At 39.3% G+C, this 21,280-nt stretch overlaps 1 protein-coding gene and 1 pseudogene across 2 annotated transcripts; both read left to right on the top strand.

Annotated features, from left to right (window-relative positions):
- Positions 1-191: 191 nt before the first annotated feature.
- LOC113080752 (inactive tyrosine-protein kinase PRAG1-like) lies at positions 192-15,159 on the top strand. 2 transcript variants are annotated; one of them, XM_026252813.1, is made up of 6 exons: positions 192-384; positions 2,996-3,336; positions 3,870-5,224; positions 10,811-10,944; positions 12,387-12,964; positions 13,143-15,159. In XM_026252813.1, the coding sequence occupies exons 2-6, from the start codon at positions 3,079-3,081 to the stop codon at positions 14,148-14,150; spliced, it is 3,333 nt and encodes a 1,110-aa protein (XP_026108598.1). In that variant the 5' UTR covers positions 192-384; positions 2,996-3,078; the 3' UTR covers positions 14,151-15,159. The 2 variants fall into 2 exon arrangements, with proteins under 2 accessions (XP_026108598.1, XP_026108600.1); XM_026252815.1 differs by lacking the exon at positions 192-384 and adding an exon at positions 1,949-2,251.
- A 1,441-nt stretch (positions 15,160-16,600) lies between these two features.
- On the top strand, positions 16,601-20,592 carry LOC113080751 (ornithine decarboxylase antizyme 2-like; annotated as a pseudogene).
- The last annotated feature ends 688 nt before the right edge of the window (positions 20,593-21,280 follow it).

The raw sequence follows: 21,280 nt of genomic DNA, 5'->3' as shown, positions 1-21,280 counted from the left end.
CTCTGTGTATGTGTGTAAGTGTGTATGCGTGTCTCTGTGTGTGTGTGTGCGTGTAAGTGTGTATGTGTGTGTCTCTGTGTGTAAGTGTGTTTGTGTGTGTGTGTGTGTCTCTCTCTGTGTGTGTGTGTGTGTGTAAGTGTGTATGTGTTTGTGTGTATATGTGTCTCTCTCTCTCTGTGTGTGTGTGTGTGTGTGTGTGTGTTAGGCCCCGCCCCCTCTGCAGGAGTTGTGCGCCGCGTTGCTTCAGTCTGATCAGATCAGAGTCACGCGGCGCTGCTGTCTGTCTCTCCGTGTGTTTCTCCGTGTGTTTCTCCGTGAGTCTGTCCTCGGCGGATGAGCGGAAGCACGCGTGTGTTCTGCGGGAATCCGTCTGTTTCAGCGCAGGTAAGAGCTATCGATCTGTTCTCAGCTGTGTTTCTGTCACGCGTGGATCGGATCATTACAGCAGACCGGAGCGGATCAGTCCGGTTTCTGTCCGCATTGCTTCATGCTGTTTCTGATGCTCCTGTCAGCGTTTCTGAAACCTGTTTCGACATCTCTCTGTGGCTGATTGTGTTGTGCTGGTCTTTCTCATTTGGACCGTGCATGTGCTGATCATCATAGATCCTGTCCCAAAACATTACTCAGAATCATAAAACACGACCGTGAGATCTTCAGACTAGATCCAACATCGCTTTGTTGTCATCCGTTTCATTCTGTAAACCGTTTCTCTGTTAAATCAACATTTCAATTCGAATTGAATTCTGTTTCTTCAAAGAAGTGAAATGAAATGGAATCAGTGTCTGAATGAAGCCAGAATGCGTGTTGCATGTTGGTTTCTGAAGCAGTATTGCTGCTGTGAATGGCAGTGAGCGTGCACAGTAAATACACAGTAAATACAGGTAAATACAGGTAAATACAGGTGAAGATGACACTGGAGAGTGTGAAGCACCGGAGGAGCGCACCCTTCCCCCTGAGCAACATCTGAAGCCAGAAACAAGTGCTGAAGTGTTTTCAGCTGCTGCGGGAACAAAGAGCGTCTCCGTCTCTTGTGTCGTGGGTTTGGACTTGTCCGACCTGTTGCCAGCGAGTCTAACACATTCCCTCCGTCCCTGAGAAACACCGAAGCAGCCTGGTCCTCACGAGCTCAGAAACATCACCAAGCTGCTGTCTTTGTTAACCCAAAACAACCTTTTTCATCTCTTAAGAATCAGATTCAGATTCCCCAAAGAACCTTTCAGTGATCAGCTCTTAAAAGTAATATTTTTTCTCTTTAAAGAAGCTTTTGTGGAATGGAAAGGTTCTTCGCTGCACCACGGACACCAGTAAAGATAACGTTTCTTTTTAAGAGTGCGTGTCAAAGATTATTTGCATTTAAAGACTGCAAAACATAAACTAAGACGAAGGAGTGTGATATAGTTTAATGGTGAATGTACATGGTGTATACACAACGACTTATCAGCAAATAGAAAATAAAGCACCATATGAAGTGATTTTAAGTTTAAGAAGTCATTAGACTCCAGTGTCTTCAAGCATTTTAATATTTCAAAGAACTACTCACTTTGTCCACTATAAAGAACTTTTGTGCATTGATCAAGTCTCATGGATGTTAAAGTAGCATGCCAAATTAGCTTTTAAAGATGGTTCAGTCCAGATGAAGGAGTGTGATTATGGTTTATGGGTGATGTATTGGATATTCAAGATATATTCACAATGATTTGTGTAAGTAAGCAATGCACCATTTATTTGGCTGTGTAGATTAAGAAGTCATTCTACTTCAGTGTCTTCAATCTCTTTCCCAAAAGAAACATTTTTATCTTAAAGTGAAGAGCACTTGATTTTACTTCGGCTCAAAATCAATGTGCATTGATTGAAAAAGTTTCATGGATGTTGAAAGTTCTCCGTGCAATCATTAAAGCCTAAATAAACGTTATGTTCAAGTGCAAAATGGTTGTTTAAATGCACACCATTTAACATCCATGAAACTTTTCCAATGCACACTGCTTTTTTTTGTAGAGCAAAAAGTTCTTTGGGGAACCAAACTGGTTCTAGTTTATGTTTTGCAGTGTTTCAAACACTAGTAATCTTCAGTGTGCCAGACTAAATCAGACCGCGCTCGATTGAAGGGCAGTGGATAGTTGACCTCGTCCATCTCCAGCACCACTTTCCCAGGACGCCAGAATTAGAGGCTCTTCTGTTCTTCTGTCAGGCTTCAGAAAGCGTTCTCTGACGGGAGGAATGTGAGGAATGTGAAGAGGAGACTCGCACCACGGTGAGCTTTCACACCACGACAGACCAGACACGAGCGATGGTGCGAAAACTCTCAGATTTGTTTTCACTCTCTCTCTCTTTTGGGTGATATCTGAGAGCGAGTGTGCAAAACCAATCTTTATGGCCAAATGAATCATTCCCCGAGGCTGTAACTCCAAACACAAGTTTTGAGCGGGCGTGAAATCAGCTCAGGTTCATGCATGCAGACTTATTTGAAAAAGGTTGTGTTATTTCCTGTTTTAACCATCCGTGCCTTAAAATATACCAGCAACTGCTTCTGCGAATAGAGTCCTGTATCAAACTGAGTCATTGTGCGAAGACACATTTGCAAATGTGGTTTAGACCTGCACCTGCTGCTCCTCTTTTTTAGAAAGCGGTGAGCTTGTTTCTTAATTAAGAGTCTAAAAATGAATCGCATGTGTGCGGCAAAGGTAATTAATGATCTGAAAGATTTCTCAATCCAGAGCAGACGCCATCTGCTGCTGTCCTTTGAAAAAAACCACTAAACAAATGTGTTATGGTCATTAAATATTTGCATGGTAATTAGTTGCAACTTTAAACAAGCTGCATGAAGCATTCCTGGATCTTTCCCGCTGCTGGTTGATGGTTTCAGGGAAAGATCCGCTTGGAAAGATTCAGAGAAAGTCCATGCAACTCGTTGAAAATATGCAGCAGGAGGTTTTCCTATCAAACATATAAACAGCTGAAATTCACGACGGTCTGTGCTTTATCTGGTGTTTTTCAGACTCCTGTGCTGTACGTTATGATCAAACCCCATCGTAAACGTCTGTAGAGTCGATCAGACGTGATCTGGAGGTCTGCTTTACAATGTCTGCGTGTGGAGAGTTTGCAGAGCACGTGTGGAAACCAGGCTCCTGTAAGAACTGCTTCCATCCTCGCAGCGCTCACGGACCGACCGGATCGACGGGAGCCGCTTGTGTCCCAGCGAGTCTGATCGGGGAAGACGAGGATGGGGTGACGTCTCCCTCCCCGTTTAGCAAACCCACCATCGCTGTCAGACCCACCATGATGAACACGGACGTCACAGCGGAGCTCATGACAGACATCAACATGAATACAGAACAGGTAACTACAGAAATGCACTGAAATACTGGAGAACAACACCAAAAGATTAAAATGTGCTCCTTTAAACTCTTGTTATGGTGAAAGTCAATGCTATCTCCAAGGTGGGTTCAGGTGGGTGGGGTTGGGTCAACATTCTCCAGTAAATGGGTGGAGACTGGAATGTGTTTGTGAACACGAGATAACAGACTTCATTCAGCTGAATGGACCCTGTACAGGAAGGTAGTGATATGGACACCTTCAGGCTTTTAAACAAAGATAATTAGATCCCCGCCAAGGCCATTGACTCATTTCTATCACAGACTACAAAGGAAACACACATGGACACAGTTAGTCACATAAAGTGTCTGTAGAGTCAAATAAGATGATTGATTGGTTATTTGTACTTGTGAATAATTGTCAAGTCAATCAATGCATTGCCTGTGAAATCTTATCTGCTTACTCTGTGCTTGTTTATGTTTTGATGTCATGATCTCAAGGTGGGTTTCTCACAGTGATGAGTTTTCCCAAACTTATTTATCACTTCTATGTCTCAGAACAACCAGAAGACCTCTGTAGGACTGAAGAAAGCTCTGGATTTGGCTCCTCTGTACATCGAAAGCAATGGATGTAATACACCTCTTAGAGAAACCATAATACAAAACGGCATCTCTGGAAAGAAGTTCTCCCAAAACGTTTGTTCTCCCACTGGATTATCCAACGACTGCATGGTTATCAGCGATATAATTGTGAGTCAAGAAGATGGCAGTGTTCCCCACAGTCTGAAAGAGAACGGGAACAGTGACTCCTATAGACAGATGACCAAAGTGGTCAAGAGCACTTACACCAATGGAGATACATATCTTCATAATGGGACTGGAAACAGTGATGGAGTTACACGTCCTCTAAGGGCATCCGTAGGGGAAAGGCAAGGCAGAACTGCACCAGGGAACACGGTTAACGGATCGTCCAATGAGACGCCAGGTACTTCACCATCTCCAGTGACTCCAGACTCCTTCCACAGAAGCCTGTCGGACTCGTGCTCCAATCGGAGCAGCGTGGATTCGTCACCAGGACTCCGGAGTCCTCAGAAGTCTCCAAGCGTTCCCCAAAACGGGCTCGAGGGAAGTGAGCCGATCTATGCCGAGAGCACCAAGAGGAAAAGACGACTCAATGCTCAGAGCGATGGGAAGGCTCCGCAGTCCTCCGAGTCTGACACCGAGGTCAACGTAAGCGACAATCAAAGAGCGACTATTACAGTCATGGCCGCCCACACTGAGGAAAACAACCGGACGTTTTACCTGAGCAGCCCGGATTCGGCCGTAAGCACCCAATGGACCCATTTCAGCCCAACCACTCCCAAAGACCCAACGAGCCCAGCGTTCACTTGGCCAAACGCTCCTGATGCTCCTGAATCCACCCAACCCAAGCCTCACTCGAGTCCTCTGGTTCCCCCCAAGATCAGCACCCGTCCACCCAGACTTGGTACCTCCAGTCTCTCCCCAGTACCGTTACCCGAGCTCAGCTTTCACGCCGTTCTTTCTCCAAATCTAGGGACTTCACAAGTGGAAGCCAGGACTCCAACTCGCACCGTCCCAGAGTGGAGACACAAGTCCCACAGCACCAGGAGTCTGGAGGGCTGTATTGATGAGGTGGAAGAAGAGGTCGAGTCTGAGGGGACGGACAAGAGATTGGGCTCTTCTATTGGGACGGGCGACTCCATCAATAGTTCTGCTGTTCCTTGCATTGAGTCCAGAGAATGGACGAGCGAGAGCAGTGCGATGCCAGGCACCGCCAACAAAAGCACCAGTCATATCCAAGCAGAGAACCCGTCCTCTCTCATTCCCTCCAGTGAACCCAACACCAGTCGGGATCCTGCGCCTCCGCCGCCGCCTCCCAAAAAACACCACCGGTGAGAGCTACCTCCTTATTTTTTTATGCTGTTTTCCATGTTGGTTTCCATGTTTCCAAATATTATTAATTTACTGATGCTTGTGTTAATGGTGGCTTCACGTGCTTTGGTAAATACAAGTTACCTAGTCATTTTTGGACAAGGGTAAGGTCGGATATCCATCTTGGAGATCATTTTGAGACCCGTTTCCAAAAAACATTCTGAAGCTTAGCATTTATTGGACTGAAACTTCAGAATAAGTTGAACGTATAGTTGGTTGTCATCGAATGGGATGCCAAAGTCTATTGGATATTGAATGAAAATCTTCAATACATTTTGGCTTTAAAATGGTTTTCCTAAAGAAACAAGGAAGAATGAACCAATTGTCCTCCGTTATTTGTTTGGTTCCCAGCAACAAAGCACTTGAATCTATAATAAACAAGTACTTATGATTTCAGAAGTGTTACAGCGGAGATTTTCGATCGCATGTGAAGGCAAGAAACAACCAGTTAGGTTTGTTGCCAGGTGTTCTTGATCAGGGTATTTTAACTCATTTAGAAACATTGCTAGTCAGTGCTTTATTAGTGACGAGTTCTGTTGTTAGTTTATTCTTATCTCAGGTTTCGTCTTGTGATTGATTCATGGTGAGATGTTTGGTGTCTTTGGTTTTGAAGTATTGAAGGATTGTATTAGTCTGTAATCAACCCTCATAAGATGGTTTTCTGTAAATAGAGAGCTGGTCTTATTGACACTAGAGCACTGAATGTGTGTTTGTTTGCTGTTAAGTCATTTAACACTTGCAGGCTGATTGAACATCATCTGCTAAGACTGTTAACGCTTGTAACATGTATTCTGTTTTTGCATCCAAGAAGCATTCATTTATAAAACATATTTTTTGTCTTAAACTATTATATCTGGGCAGCAACTTCTCATTAATGAGTAAATGTGAAAAAAGAAAACTCTAAGTTTTGCATGTTGTTATTGCATGCGCCCCTTTTATTACTTAAAAATGGTTGAATTTCTTTGAAACTTCGAAGTACACATTAACTACACCAAAAAACTTTAATGCAATATATTTTCATATATTTTTCCTTCATTATTGATGATACTTTTATTTGGATATATCATTGTATGTAATTTATAAAAACATATAATCTGCGAATTTCAAATTTTTTTATGCTGCAATGGTTCGTCAACAGACTTCAGTCTAAAAAAAAAAATCCGTCCAGAAGTGTGAGAGATATGGGGAAAAGGATAAATATATTTGACAAAAAAAAATTTTTGTAATAATAATTTTTGACACTAATGATACTCCATACATTACGTAAAAAAAAAAAATCTTGTACATAAGCTTAAAAAATATGTTTTTGAGGGTCTTGAAGCATTTGTAAAGTGTCATAGCAAACAAATGTGATTTGAATGCGTCTCCTCCGGACTGGAGTTGTGAAGCTGAGGGTGAAACTGGTCTCTTTCAGAGCTGAAATTAAACGTGTTAACACCTCACCTTTAGAGAAGCGCTCTCTGCCCTTCAGAGCTGTTTCCATTAGCTTGAGCTTTAATTAGTTCTCATGTTAGACTGACTCACAGGAACATTTCAGGCCCAGAGTAGCATCACCTCGTCAGAATAAAGTGTGCATGTTCCCGTCTGTCAGAGTCGACAAACATCTGCTATCTGAGCATCAGCCGTGTTCAGATCCTCGACCGACTGACGCCACACACACCGCGTGTTTGAGATCTGTGTTTATACCATCAGCAGCGAGGTGTGAATTCAAGCCGTGTGTTTCCAAACAAGAGCTTTTTTCAGCAGATCGCTGCGGTTTGTGGCTGTTGAGACGTGCTGCTGCTATCAGAAGCCAAGAACGATCTGCAGATGCAGGAGAACATAAATGTGTGTCGAAACTTTCACTCAGAAATTGCTAGCAAAAGACACAGTCAGACTGTGCAAAATGACAAAAATGAACTAATGCAGGGTTTCCCAAACTGGTTTTTATGAGTTGGTGAAATCGAGAAAATGTGAATAATTATTATTTAAATATTTAAACAGTTTATTTGTTTATAATTTATTTGCTTTAATAAATAAAAATGTATCAAAATTTGTTTTATATTATATTAAATATTATAAAGATATTAATATAATATAAACACTGAATATATTATATATATATCAGTGTTTTATATTTGTTGAAATTTAAAAGATATGTATACTATTTTTATTGTAGTTATTTAAATATTTTTAAAAAATTATTTGTTTTTATTTATGTGCTTTAATAAATAAAAATGAAGTATTTCATTTTTTTTAAATATTATATTCATATAATAAAGATTTTATATAAATAAAAAATATATTCAGTGTTTTATATTTGTTGAAATGTAAAAGATATGTATAATATTTTTAATATAGTTATTTGAATATTTAACCAATTTATTTGTTTATAATTTATTTGCTTTGATAAAAAAAAAATACTTTTTTAAATATTATATTAAATATAAAGATATTTATATATTCGGTATTTTATTTTTAAAAATGTGAAATATATGTTTAATATTTTTAATATAGAAAATATTTCACGCTAAAGTTTTATTTAATAACAATATAATTTATTTCATATATTTTGGGATTGTTTTATTGTATTATAATATTTAGTATATTAAATATTTATAATATTTTAATGTTATACTAAATTGTATCAAAGATTCTATATTAAAGAATTGTAATATTATATTGGAATAAGATGTGTATCAGTGTGACACGTCCCCGTCCTGATCTGTCTCCAGGTCCCTGGTCAGTGTCTGGTTATTATTACTGGAGTGATGCTGTAGTACAGTAATGTGATGTGGGAGCGTTAAAGCGTGCACAGACTCGTCGTGAGCTCTTCATGAGATTAAACTGTGCTTCGCTGGAGTCAGAAACAGCAGCTCATGTGGTTTCTATAACAAATATTAAATGTGCTCCAGTAACTGCGGATGAATCTGAGTTTAACGGCACTTAATGTCCTGGAAACAGGTTATTTATAGAGATGCAGTGTGTAGAGCTGTGTGTTCATCTTCAGTGTGTGTGTGTGTGAATAGAAACGTCCAGGAATCCCCAAACGTCTTCATCAGCTGAACCTCTTTACATTTTAAAAGTTAATATTCTAATAATTTAACAACACGTTCACACGATTCTCTGATGTAGTTCAGAGGTCACATGACATTCAGATCAACAAATAATATATTACATTTAGCTTTTAGTAAGTGCCTCATTTTATTCATTTTAATTTTACATTTTTAGTATTTATTCATTTTGACAGTTTCATTTATTGATTGTTTTAATTAAATTTTCCATTTTAATAATTTGTGATTTTATTTTAAATGCGGTTGTTTTTATTTTCAGTTTGACTTTTTTGTATTATATTTGTCATTTTATTTTTAAATTTTTATTGTTGAATTATTATATTTTTATAATTAACTTGATATAATTTTAACTTGATTGAATTTTACATTTAAATATATTAATTTGTTTATTTTAAAACATAAAAAATATTTTTTATTTTTATTCATTTTGATTGTTTTAAATTAAAACCCGTTTCATTTATTGATTTGTTTTAATTTAATAAAAATATATAGTTTGTCAGTTATATTTTAAACTTTAATTTTTTTTTTATTTATCCATTTTATTTGATTGTTTTAATTTAATAAAAAATATATAATTTGTGATTGTTTTATTTTAAACTTTATTTTAAATGTAAAACTTTCAGTATTTTATTTATTTGTAATTTCTTTTTTAATTTTTATTATAGAATTATGTTTTATAGTCAACTTGTGTATTTGAATTTTACATTTTAATTTTATTAATTTGTTAATTTAAAAAAAAATAAAACTTTATTTGAATTTTACTTTATTTTAAAATTAATTCTATTTTAATTTTACATTTTTATGATCTAATTTTTCTATTTTTTTCTTCTTTTTAAATGTTTAATGATTTATTTATTATTAATAATTATCTTTTCATCAGCTCAGTTGGGGAGCCTTGATTGTTCAGGACTAGAGAGAGTGAATGGGTGAAGTTATGATCTCTTCTGACGAGTTATTAACGAGCAGGAGCTGCAGTGGTTGTGATGTGGGTGTGTTCTGGTGTTTCTCTGAGCCTGAGTCGAGCTGAAGAAGCTTCTAGAGCAGGGAACAGATGAAGAGCGCCTCGAGTGTGTGTTTCCGCGCCTCGGGTCGTGTTCTGCTTCGAGAGCACATGCTGTCAGAGATGATTAGAGATCAGACTCAGAGAGAAGCAGTGATTCTCGCTCAGACGCTGATCATCCTCCGCTCCTCGGCTGCTCAGGTGAGTGACGCTCTGTGGTTTCACTCAGGTCCTGTGCTTGTGCTGGTTTAATCCAGTGCAATGATAATCAATCTCCACTGGTCTATAGGACCGCTAGAGCGCACCAAATACATCTTTCCTTTAGTTTTTTAATAATATAATGCTACATTCATGAAATATGTGCTAAAATATTTGGTATAATATATACATGTAATCTACTAGATATTAAATGTTCTGAATTATATTTAATATAATGTATTAATAATATTTATAAATGTATAAAAATAATTGAATACTGCATTAAATATTATACATATTGTTCTGATGTGAATAGGCTTGTAAAATATGCTGAGTTCAAATGTGTGTGAAATAAAAAGAAAACACTGTTTTTTATTGTTAATGAAAAATAAAAATATAAACATACAAATTTTTTTTTTTTTTTAAACAAACAAACTAGATAAACAGCTAGATTCAACTAGAAATTAGATAAACAAACAAACATATTTCAAATTTGCTGTGATGTTGCTATGTGGTTGCTACGGTGTTCTGGTGGTGGTTTAATATTTTAGGTGTGAGTTCAGGTCTGGCGTTCAACACACACACACACACACACACACACACAGCAGATCATCTGTACGTGTGGTGAGACGCTCATGTTTGCCTTAAAGAGAAACAGCAGCAGTTTATAGACTCAAAATCACAGGAAACACAAGACACACACACATTTATTTATATACACACTCACACAAACACACACACACATTTATTTATACGCACACACACAGGAAGTCTACTTATAGAGCGACTCACCGCACAGAGTCATGAGTGTGTTTGTTACTTTGTATCGCAGCGCTGCTGAATGCTGCGCTCTGATTGGCTGACAGGTGTTCCACGCTCTAGATGTTCTACAGTTGCCATGAATGTGTTTTACTGTAGAGCTGCTTTATACACCTGTATTTTACTTTGATTCGTTTTGAGTGGTTTGGTTTGATGTAGCAGCATGACTTTATAGCGTGTGTGTGTGTGTGTGTGTGTGTGTGTGTGTGTGTGTGATGTTTATGTGTCTGTGTTGTTCAGTAGAGCTGGACGAGTCGTGTGTGTGTAATGTATATATATATTTTTAGATGTGAACATCCGTTGTTTGAGAGATTGTTCAGACTGATGTGTCTCTTTACCATTAATGACGAGAGAGAGAGAGAGAGAGAGAGAGAGAGAGAGAGAGAGAAATAATGAGATAATGACACAACGGGGCACAGACTCAGAGAGACTTCCACACGGCTGTGAGGTTAAATGTGTGTGTGTGTTGTCTGCAGGGTGTGTAAGCGTCTGAGTGGCAGTAATATGGATCTGGAGAGTGTGGGTCAGCAGGGGTCACTGGAGAATCTCAGCCAATCACTGCGAGGATTGAACACGTCCAGCGACAGTCTGCAGGCACTCACACACACCGGTGAGTTACACTATTACTTTTCTATTTATTTGTTCATTCATTCGTTTATTTTTATATATTTATAATTTAATATCCATTCATTTATCTTATTGTATAAATTGTTGTTTATGTAATATTTATTATTTTTTATTTTTTTATTTTATATTCATTCATTTATATTTCTTTATTTATTTTATATTCATTCATTTTTATTTATTTTGTTAGTTTTTTGTTTATTTCGTATTCATTAATAAATTTTTATTTATTTTATTCATTTAATTTTAATTCTTTTTTATTTATTAAACAATTAATATGCATTCATTTATTTTTATTTAATATTCATTCATTCATTCAATTGTATTTAATGTTTTTTATTTTTTTAATATTCATAAACTTTTATTTATTTATTTTAACATTTGATTTATTATTTTAAGTGTTTATTATTATTATTATTATTATTATTATTATTATTATTTAAAAAATTGGTTGGTTATTACTATAATTATTACTTACAATTACAGGATTTTATTTGATGAAATCCAAATTAATTATGAATGAATACAAAACAGATAAACACAAAATATAAGGCTTTAATATATTTTTCACTCTCAATTTCTGCCTGATAAAATATTTCAGAGCTTAAAATAACTAGTTAAATGTTATTCATAATAAAATGCCCATTCAGATTTCATGAATTTATTGAATTTTTCCAAGTCTTGAAGTCACAATTTTAAAATGATGCTTTTTTTCCAAAATCAAACTAACTTTGGATTTTATTCGGTAGCATTAGGTCTAATTACAGATGGCATATTCTGTGTCGTGTTTGTGTGTTTGTTGACTGTGTGAGTTTCTGCTCATCTGAACTGGTTCTTGTCTCTGTAGTGAACTTCCTGTGTAGACAGCAGAGGGAAGTTCACTTTGTGTTCAAGGTTTGATAAAGGAATGAAACTTCCTGATAATCAGCAGTGATGAGAAGGGAACATCAGACACAGTTCTTCCTCCTGATGTACTATCACATTCATACAGTAGCTGTGCGAAGCATGTTCCCATAATGCACTGGGGCGCAGAGATAACGGAGGGTTAAATAGAGAAAAGTAGTTTTCTGATGGTTTCCTCTCATGAAGCCACAGATCTCCATCTCCAGGTCTTCATTAATGTGTCACACAAACCACAGAGAGACTGTCACGTGTGTGTGTGTGTGTGTGTGAGTGAGTGTTTGTGTGTGTGTATGTTAGTGTGTGTGTGTGTGTGTGTGTGTGTGCGACTTATAACCATGCTGTTATTGTGAATATCAGTCATGTGATGTTTTTTATGTGTTATAGTTAGATCTTTTTTTGCCATAATCAAACCATATTATCATATCATTAAACAACTTTTAATTCAGTCAATATAAATGTTTTCAATTTGATTTAAAATAATTAACTTTGTTAATTATTAATTGTTCTCCCTCTCTCTTTCTCTAGACTCCACCCTCCGCCTCAGCCCCTCCCCATTTCCCAGCAGCCCGTGTGGCTCCGCCCCAGCCTCGCCGCAGCCCGAGTCGTTTCCTAGCAACAGTCTGGCCAATCAGCTGCAGCCGCCTCCGTTGCCGCAGAAGAAGCTGGTGAACCGCACTGTCTCCGCTCCGCTCGAGTCGAGTCGCCCGCGCCCGCGCCTGCCCTTCAGCGGCTCCGAGACCAACGTCAGCGAGTCTGTGGAGCGCCGCGCTCCTCGTCTGGGGATGGTGACGTCCTGCTCGTCCCCGCAGCTCCACACGCTGACCGCCGGCTCCACGCTGCAGCTCCACGCGCTGCTCAGGAACATGGACAGCCGCGAGGGCATCTACTCGAAGCTGGGCGGCCTGTACGCCGAGTCCCTGCGCCGCCTCGCGCTCAAGTGTGAGGAGCACTTCTCCAGCGGACAGAGGAACACGCTGAGATTCGACGAGAGCAACTGGTCACTCTTCAAACTGACCTGTAACAAACCCTGCTGTGTGTCCGGAGACGCCGTGTATTACTCGGCCTCCTGCGCGTCAGACACCCGAAACACGTACGCCGTCAAGGTGAGGAGACACACGACACCGGCTTCCCTCTGTTCTCACAGTTGTGCTGTCCAGTATTTTTGTGTACGTCACTAAACAAGCCAAAGGTGACACTATGAGACATTGGGCAGCTGTGAATGTTTTGTAATCGTCCGTGCATCCTCGTAACAGTGCTGTTCTCTCTCTGTGTGTTGGTCAGATCTGTAAAGGCCAGGCGCCGGACAGTAAGCAGGTTCATCTGTACGGTCTCTCGGTGCAGCAGAGCGTCCCGTCTCACTTCAATCTGCAGCAGGACTGCGGTCACTTCATCGCCTGTGTGCCGCGGAGCATGTCCCCGAGCGAGGAGAGCGGTCCGGCCGAGCAGGAGCGAGTGGTGGTCATCACACGGGACGTCCCGCACCAGACCGTGGCTGATTTCGTCCGCGAGTGGGAGTCGTTCCACCGCGCCCAGCCGGAGGTTTACGAGCGGCGCGTGTGTTTTCTTCTGCTGCAGCTGTGTGCGGGTCTGGAGCATCTGAAAGCACACGGCGTCACGCATCGAGATCTGTGCATGGAGAACCTGCTCCTGGTGCAGCGTCCGGATCCTCAGCAGCAAAGCCTCCCTCGCCTCCTCATCAGCAGCTTCAGCAAAGCCAAGCGCCGCGACGCCGACGAAACCACGGCGTGCGCCGACCCGCGTCTGAAGCGGGAGCATGCTCGGCTCGCGCCTGAGATCGTCTCGGCGGCGCAGTACCGCAAGTTCGACGAGTTCCAAACCGGCATCTTGATCTACGAGCTCCTGCACCGCCGAAACCCGTTCGAGGCCACGCCGGGGAAATGCGACTACAGATGCGAGGAGCTGCCGCTCATCCCCGGCGCGTCCATCTACTCGGCCGGTCTGCAGAGACTCGCTCACCTGCTGCTGGAGCCGGACCCTGGACGCCGCATCCACATCCGGGACGCCCGGAGCGTCCTGCAGGCGCTGCTGTGGGGGCCGAGGAGAGACCTGCTGGAGCACAGCGCCCCGGAGCCCAGGGACCACGGCCTGCTGAACTGGCTGGACGTGAAGCGTGCGCTGCTCATGATGAAGTTCGCCGAGCGCTCGCTGGAGCCCGAGAGGAACGCGGAGCTGGAGGACTGGCTCTGCTGTCAGTATTTCTCCAGCGCTAACCCCAGATCCCTGTGTCAGACGGCAGAGCTGCTCTACAGCCTGCGCTTCACACACTGAGCCACGCACGTGTCACACACACACACACACACTCGACCGAACACTGTCTGTCTCAGAGATGTCCAAACACTGTGTCCTTCACTGGAATCAAACACCAGCAGCCGAACCCTTTCATTTCATCTCTTCTGCTTGCTTTTATCACCTCAATCTCACCACGTCTGACACACACAGATCACGCTTCACTCACAATTTGAAAAGGGAATATCTATATATTCTTTTTCTTTGCATGATTTAAGATGTTTTGCATGAGTATTTTCATGTCAATTTCTGTAGTGCAGAAACTCATTCTCTTAATACGGTAATGACAATCATGTTGCTGGACAGTTGTTGTTTTAAAACGTTATTTATTAAAATCAGAGTAAAGGAACCGATACAACATAGTGATCTGATTGTGGGAGAATATAGAAGTGTGATCTGCAGAACAGTATTTGATCGGTCCGTCCTGAATGATCTCTGGCTCTGAAGGTTTAGGAGCACAGTTTTAGGCTCTTAAAGGTTTGTGTGGATGAGAAGCAGATGCAGATTCGTCCTGGTAAAGAACATCCCGTCTTCCTGCCGGCTCTGAGTAAACTTCCTGTTTGTGAAGAGAAGCCACTTCCTGGTGCAATATTTCTAGCTTCCTCTGGTTCTGCCGGACACTCGCTGACTAAATGTGATGAACTGTTTTAGATTTATTTGGAGTGCCTTTTGTGATTTATATTTTGAGGTTGAAGCCGAATCATTTCGAGCTTGATGGAGATGAAACTGTGAGTCTGGAATTTCACAGAAGATCTTCAGATGGAATCGAAATTGTGTGCTTTTTTTTTATGTAAATAAATTGTGAAGCAGGTCTTAACAGCGGCACATTGGGTGTGTTTTTAAACCTCATGTTTTTTTCATTTTTATTTCTGATTTTATTTTGCTCTAAAGGTTTTTATTTGCTGCATCCTTCAGTTTTCAGAAAAAAACTCTTAATGTTTTAATGTTTTTGCGCTGTAACGTCCTGTATATTAATAAACTGTGTCAAAGACTTCTGCAGCTTACAATAAAGTGTCAAATATTTTCACATATTACCGATTTGCTTGTGTCTCTGAGTGAATAAGGCTTTTAAAGGAACACTACACCCAAAAATGTAAATCTGCACTCCGTTCATCTGAGATCAGGATGAGTTTGTGTCTTCATCAGGTTTGTAGAAATGCAGCACTGCATCAGTGTCTCATCAATGGATGCTCTGTAGTGAATGGGTGCCGTCAGAATGAGAGTCTGATAAAAACATCCCAATAATCCACAGCACTCCAGTCCATCAGTGAACATCTGGAGAAGACAAAAGATGAAACACATCCAGCATTTTAAACTAAAATACGAGTCTGTAATCCATAATAACACTTCCTCCAGAGAGAAATCCAGACACATATTTGTTAAGATCTCTTTAAACGCTCCTTCTCTACTGATCTTACCTTGAGTCTAGAAATATAAAACTGAACTATAAGATATATCTCAGAAAGATGAGCACATAAAGGTCACATATGAGACTCCTGATCGCTATAAACAGGAGAAGTTCAGTCTCAGATGTGATGAACTCATCTCTGTCTGATTGCGACTGTGGGAATCTGTTCAGCTTTTCATTGTGTTTGTGAGGTTGAGGTCATTTACTGGAACTACAGTAACGTGTCTCTGCCTATCAGACAATTATGGAATTAAACCAAAAAAAATATGGTTTGATGTGGATCTGTAACATCTGTTTAAACATGTTCTGCTCTGGTGTCTGCTTTGATTTCATTTCACTCACTGTATTATTACCATAGACAGTAAAAGAACAGCTCTGACATCTAGCGGTCAGTGAAGAAGCTGCAGCAGGACACAGAGCGTCCGCCAGGGGGCGCACAACGGAGTGTCATGTACTCATATATGTATATACATTTAGTAATAATATATAATATATATAATTACACAAATATAAAACACACACAAACACATATATATATATATATATATATATATATATATATTGAAGTAATGAAATGTATTTAAAAATACATATTTATAAAAAATATTTAAAGTGCATGAATGTACAATGGTTACACTGAAATCTTTTGATTAGTTCATTTTGTACTTTTGATTTGAAAGGTACATCTTTTCTAAACTTTCTCCGTGAGAACGACGTGATCTTCACCGTCTCAGATGCACATAAATAAAGTGTCAAAACATCATAACACATTCACGCCTCAGTCAGCAGACTCGAGAGCAAAATTACATTCGCTTCCTCTCAGTAATTTTCCACGTTTTACTATAGCGAAGCATCAGCTCATGAATATTAATGACGCATGCTCTCGTTCGCACGCTTGACCGAGCCGATTGGCTGAAAGCGTTCCTTTTGAATATTAATTAAGCATGTGCTCTGGTGCACGTACGATGCGTAGCGCCACTCGCTACGTGACGTCATTACGGCTCGATTAATATTCATGAGCCGCGCCTTCGCCGTAGTAGCGCGGAGCGTGTTTTTGTCGCGTCCCGCCTCTGAGCTCCTCACTCTCAGCCGACAGCAGACGAGCACACAGCCGCCGTGAACTCTCCCGAGGCCGGATGGTAAAATCCAACCTCCAGCGGATCCTAAACAGTCATTGCTTTGCCCGCGAGAAAGAAGGAAATAAACCGTGTGAGACTAGCATCATCATGGAGGCGATCAGCAACAGTGTTAACGACATGATGGGGAGGTGAGAGACTTTCACCTCTTTAACAGCTCGTTCACACACATTCAACCATTCACATAATCCACACACTGTAAATATGACTTTATAGAGTCATAATAGTGCGAGCCGTTGTCTTAATTTTCAACCGCGAGTTATTTTCTCTCAGGGCCTTTAAGGCTAATGCTAATATTAGCGGTTGGTTTTTAATCGCGTTTAACATTTGCAACCAACAACACAGCACGTGACACTTTTACAGCTTTAAAGTGTTGCAACCCCTTATTTATGATCCGTGTCATGTTAAAATGATACATTTTAATCCATCTGATTGAAATCAGCTGCTAGCATCTGTGGCCTAATCGGATGTACCCATTTAAACTCACATTCACACACCCGATTGTTTTTCAATATTTCCATTCAGCGGTATATGACTATTTTCGATAGATTAACGCTCATACTGTGTTGATTTCGTTAATCAAGTCGTGTTGTTTTGTGATTTGACGTCGAATGCCTCGTTTTCGCACGTACGTCACAGATGCCGTCATTACGTCATCCGCCTCGGGCCTTTGATCACGCCGACATGTTTAGTTATTCAGATATGTTTGGTTGGTTATGTAGTGTTGTACTGTGTTTTATATAGTGTTGTCCGTTTGAATTAGATTGGAAGCTAGTTTAGATGAGAAATTATGCAACAGTGACGTGTATTGCATAATTATGCTAATTTATATTTCGTGACTTTTATTACTCACTTTTCGTGGCTTGATTGCATGTGACCTTGAAAAGAATGTCGTGAAATATTTATGGTAATTATGTGTTCCGCAATAAGGTAAGACATATTTACTGAATTTTCTCTTCCTGCTTTTTTGTAACATCTTTTGATGCTGACCTTGTATAATGATTACATTGTATCAATAACCATTATTAATTATCCTACATAGTACTACATGGGGTTGATCTGCTTGAGAACCGTTTGGAAAGAGATGAGCTTGAGATTGTAGCTAATGTTTGTGAAACTGTGTGTGTCCCTGCTGACAGAACAGATATGAAGTGTGTGTGTCTCTCTCTCTTTCTCTCTCAGTCTGTCGCTGTGCTGTAGTACTTCCACTGGTCCGGGGCCTCTGTGGTGTTCCTGATGCCCCTCACCCACCTCTGAAGATCCCAGGTGGGCGAGGGAATGGAGCACGGGATCACGCATCCACCGCGGCACCACCACCGCAGCAGCTGTACTCCGTGAGTGTCTACACTACACTCTAAAAGCTGCATACTACGCTCTACAAGATACACATTGCACACGACATACTACGCTCTACAAGATACACATTGCACACGACATACTACGCTCTACAAGATACATACTGCATACTACAAGCTACACTCTACAAGCTGCACACTGCATACTACGCTCTACATGCTGCACACTACATACTGCGCTCTACAAGCTGCACACTACATACTACGCTCTACATGCTGCACACTACATACATGCTGCACACTACATAATGCGCTCTACAAGAGACACACTGCATACTACAAGCTACACTCTACAAGATACACACTGCATACTACTTATTGCATACTACACTCTACAAGCTACACACTGCACACTACATACTACGCTCTACAAGTTTCACACTGCACACTACAAGCTACACGCTACACACTACAAGTTACACACTGCACACTACATACTACGCTCTACAAGTTTCACACTGCACACTACAAGCTACGCTCTCCAAGCTGTTAATTGTCAAGGGTTTTTTAGTTCTTGATTTAAATATCAGTTTATATTTCTAATTGTATTTTTTTAAAAGTCATAAACATTATTTTGGAAGTACTTAGAAACCTGTGCGATCAGAAAACTGGGGTGAATGATAGTAATTTGAGTATTTGAGGTGCTTTTTTATTAATAAAATACAATAAATATATGTACATGTTTTTGGAAAATTATAATTTATTTGAAGTTTTCTACTGAATATGTATTAGTTTTGTTAATTTGTATTATTATTTGTAATTATTATTAACAAAGTAAAAATCTAGAGAAAAAAGAAAGTCACTGATGAATGTTAGTTAAGTCAAACAGAAGTTCTCCAATCACAGAACCGAACCGAACGCAGATATGAAGTGATTCGTGTCCCTAACAAACACGTCTTCTGATTGGCTCTCAGGACAGGAAGTTGACTGTTATTGAAGAGCCCGCTGGGGCCGGTCGCCCCCGGATACTGCACTTCCAGAGCCGGCCCACTGTTTCCCGGGTGATTGAATGGGAGGCGGTGCTTCGAGGCCCCGCCCTGTTCGTGGAGATTCCCTGCGAACCGTTTCCAGAGGGCAGTAAAGAGAGGTGAGCGCCTAGCAACCGCACACGACACCCCGGCAACCACCCGAACATCTAGAGTTGAGTTTCTCGGTCCTCGAGAGTGTGCTGGGATCTGTGGAATTGGTTAGAGAACAAAAATAAAATAAGATTTAAAAAAAAAAAAAAAAAAGATTAAAATATTACAGCAATATAATCGATAAAAATAAATGTTTACATTTAAATATTAAAAGTGAGATTTAAATTAATACAAATTAGATAATTTTAGATTCAAATAATGAAACTAAAATATAGTTTTCTTTGAATTTGGATTAAAATATATTGGATAAAATATTAAATAATACACTTAATGCTTATAGTGTAATTCATAAATCTAATACAAATTATTTTAAAATAAGAAATTAAATATAATACACTGACTTTTTTTATTTTTTATAAGATGAGACTTAAATATTAGGTTAAAAGCTAAAAAAAAAAAAAGTATGAGATTTAAAAGATTTAAATAAATACAAATTGGAATAAAAATAAATGTTATATTTTGTATAAAATACAGAATACAATATAGATTTTAAATAAACACAAACGGTAGAACAACAACTAGAAAAAAAGATTTTTCCAAATAGTATTTAAACATTGTGTTAATCTGACGTGTGTGTGTGTGTTTCAGCTTCGTCTCTCTGCTGGAGTTTGCTGAAGAACATCTGAAGGTCGTCAGTGTGTTCGTCTGCTTCTATAAGAACAGAGACGACCGAGGTATGTCAGACTCTGCTCAGACCTCGTGTGTGTGTGTGTGCGCGCACTGACCTGTGTGTGTGTGTTCCTCTCTTGTAGTGAAACTGATGCGTACGTTCAGCTTCCTGGGCTTTGAGATGGTGAAACCGGGCCACGCTCTGGTCCCCGCTCGACCTGACGTTCTCTTCATGGCCTACAGCTTTGACAGGGATTCCTCTGATGAAGACTAGCCTCCTCTCGTTGCTCCGTCTGCGTCCTGTGAAGCGCTCTGATCGTCTACAGGCTTCAGACGGAGCAGAAGAATCGTTCATGTGCTGTTTGACTCATTTAAAGTGAATCGGTTCGCTTTTAAAGCTTGTGTTTTTGTTTCTCTGATGTTCTGGAATGTACAAAAGGTCATTTCTGCATTCGGTTTGGATGTTTATTTCTGCTCTTTAATGTCGAAGCCTGTGATTGTAGGTTTCTGAGGCTCTTCTGTTCATCGTTTATGGTCCGTTTTTACCTCGGAATGCCGTTTGTAGTATTTTGGGGATGAATCGTGTGCCTGATTTCTCTCGACTGGTACAAACCTTGAAGGGAAAGGACACAGACGCTCCAAAGCTCTTGAGTTTGTGTGTCAGAAGCATGTTTAGTGTTTGTTGTGTGTCGCTGTGCTCTCTCCGTAGTTTATTTTCCTTCTCTGTAGTGGTACACGTACAGCTTCTGTCATAATAAAAATATTATTTAAAGCGTGTGAGATGTGTTTTGTATTCCACATGAGATTCATTTCTTAACATTAAAATGTTTCATTTTTCTATGCTGTACAAAAAAGTCACATCTTTTTAATGTTGTTATTCCAATCTAATTTACTTTTTATTTTTCAATCATTTAATGTCTAGTCGTTATTCTATTTTAGAATCTAAATTTTTATTTTTTAATAATTTTAATCTAGTCTTATTCATTTAATTAAAATAACAATTATTTATCTCTGTTGTGTTTATTTAGATACTGAGTAATTGCACAAGATTTATATTTAAATATTAACATTTAATTTGAATATTCTAGATTATATTTTTTTATTGTAATTAAGATCTTGCTTTTACAGAAACTTGCAAAAATTCAGATTAGTTGAAGTGACATACTGCTATTAACTTGTATAATAAATTAATAAATATTGCTATTAAGAATTATAATTGTAATACACTACTATTATATCTTTATACTTAATTATAAAGTAGTATGCTATTACATATTAATATTTAATAAGATTAACTGAGTAATAATAATCAAAAACTGATTTAGATAAACTCATCAAATACCAACATTTACGGTTTCTACAAATAGCAAAAAAAAATGTATCTCCCTTTCCCACATTTTCATCATCATTATGTTATTTTAATTATTGATTTATTGTAATCTAATTTAATTTATTTTATGTAATT

The sequence above is a fragment of the Carassius auratus genome, unplaced genomic scaffold (assembly GCF_003368295.1).
Source record: "Carassius auratus strain Wakin unplaced genomic scaffold, ASM336829v1 scaf_tig00031959, whole genome shotgun sequence".
In the NCBI taxonomy this organism is placed as follows: Eukaryota; Metazoa; Chordata; class Actinopteri; order Cypriniformes; family Cyprinidae; genus Carassius; species Carassius auratus.
The sequence above is the reverse complement of the archived record's forward strand: the minus strand, read 5'-3'. Positions and strand labels throughout refer to the sequence as shown.

Coding starts and splice junctions, on each gene's coding strand:
- LOC113080752 (XM_026252813.1), top strand. CDS start 3,079: ATGTCTGCGTGTGGAGAGTTTGCAGAGCACGTGTGGAAACCAGGCTCC. Junction 3,337..3,869: donor TCAACATGAATACAGAACAG/GTAACTACAGAA, acceptor TCTATGTCTCAG/AACAACCAGAAGACCTCTGT. Junction 5,225..10,810: donor CCTCCCAAAAAACACCACCG/GTGAGAGCTACC, acceptor TGTTGTCTGCAG/GGTGTGTAAGCGTCTGAGTG.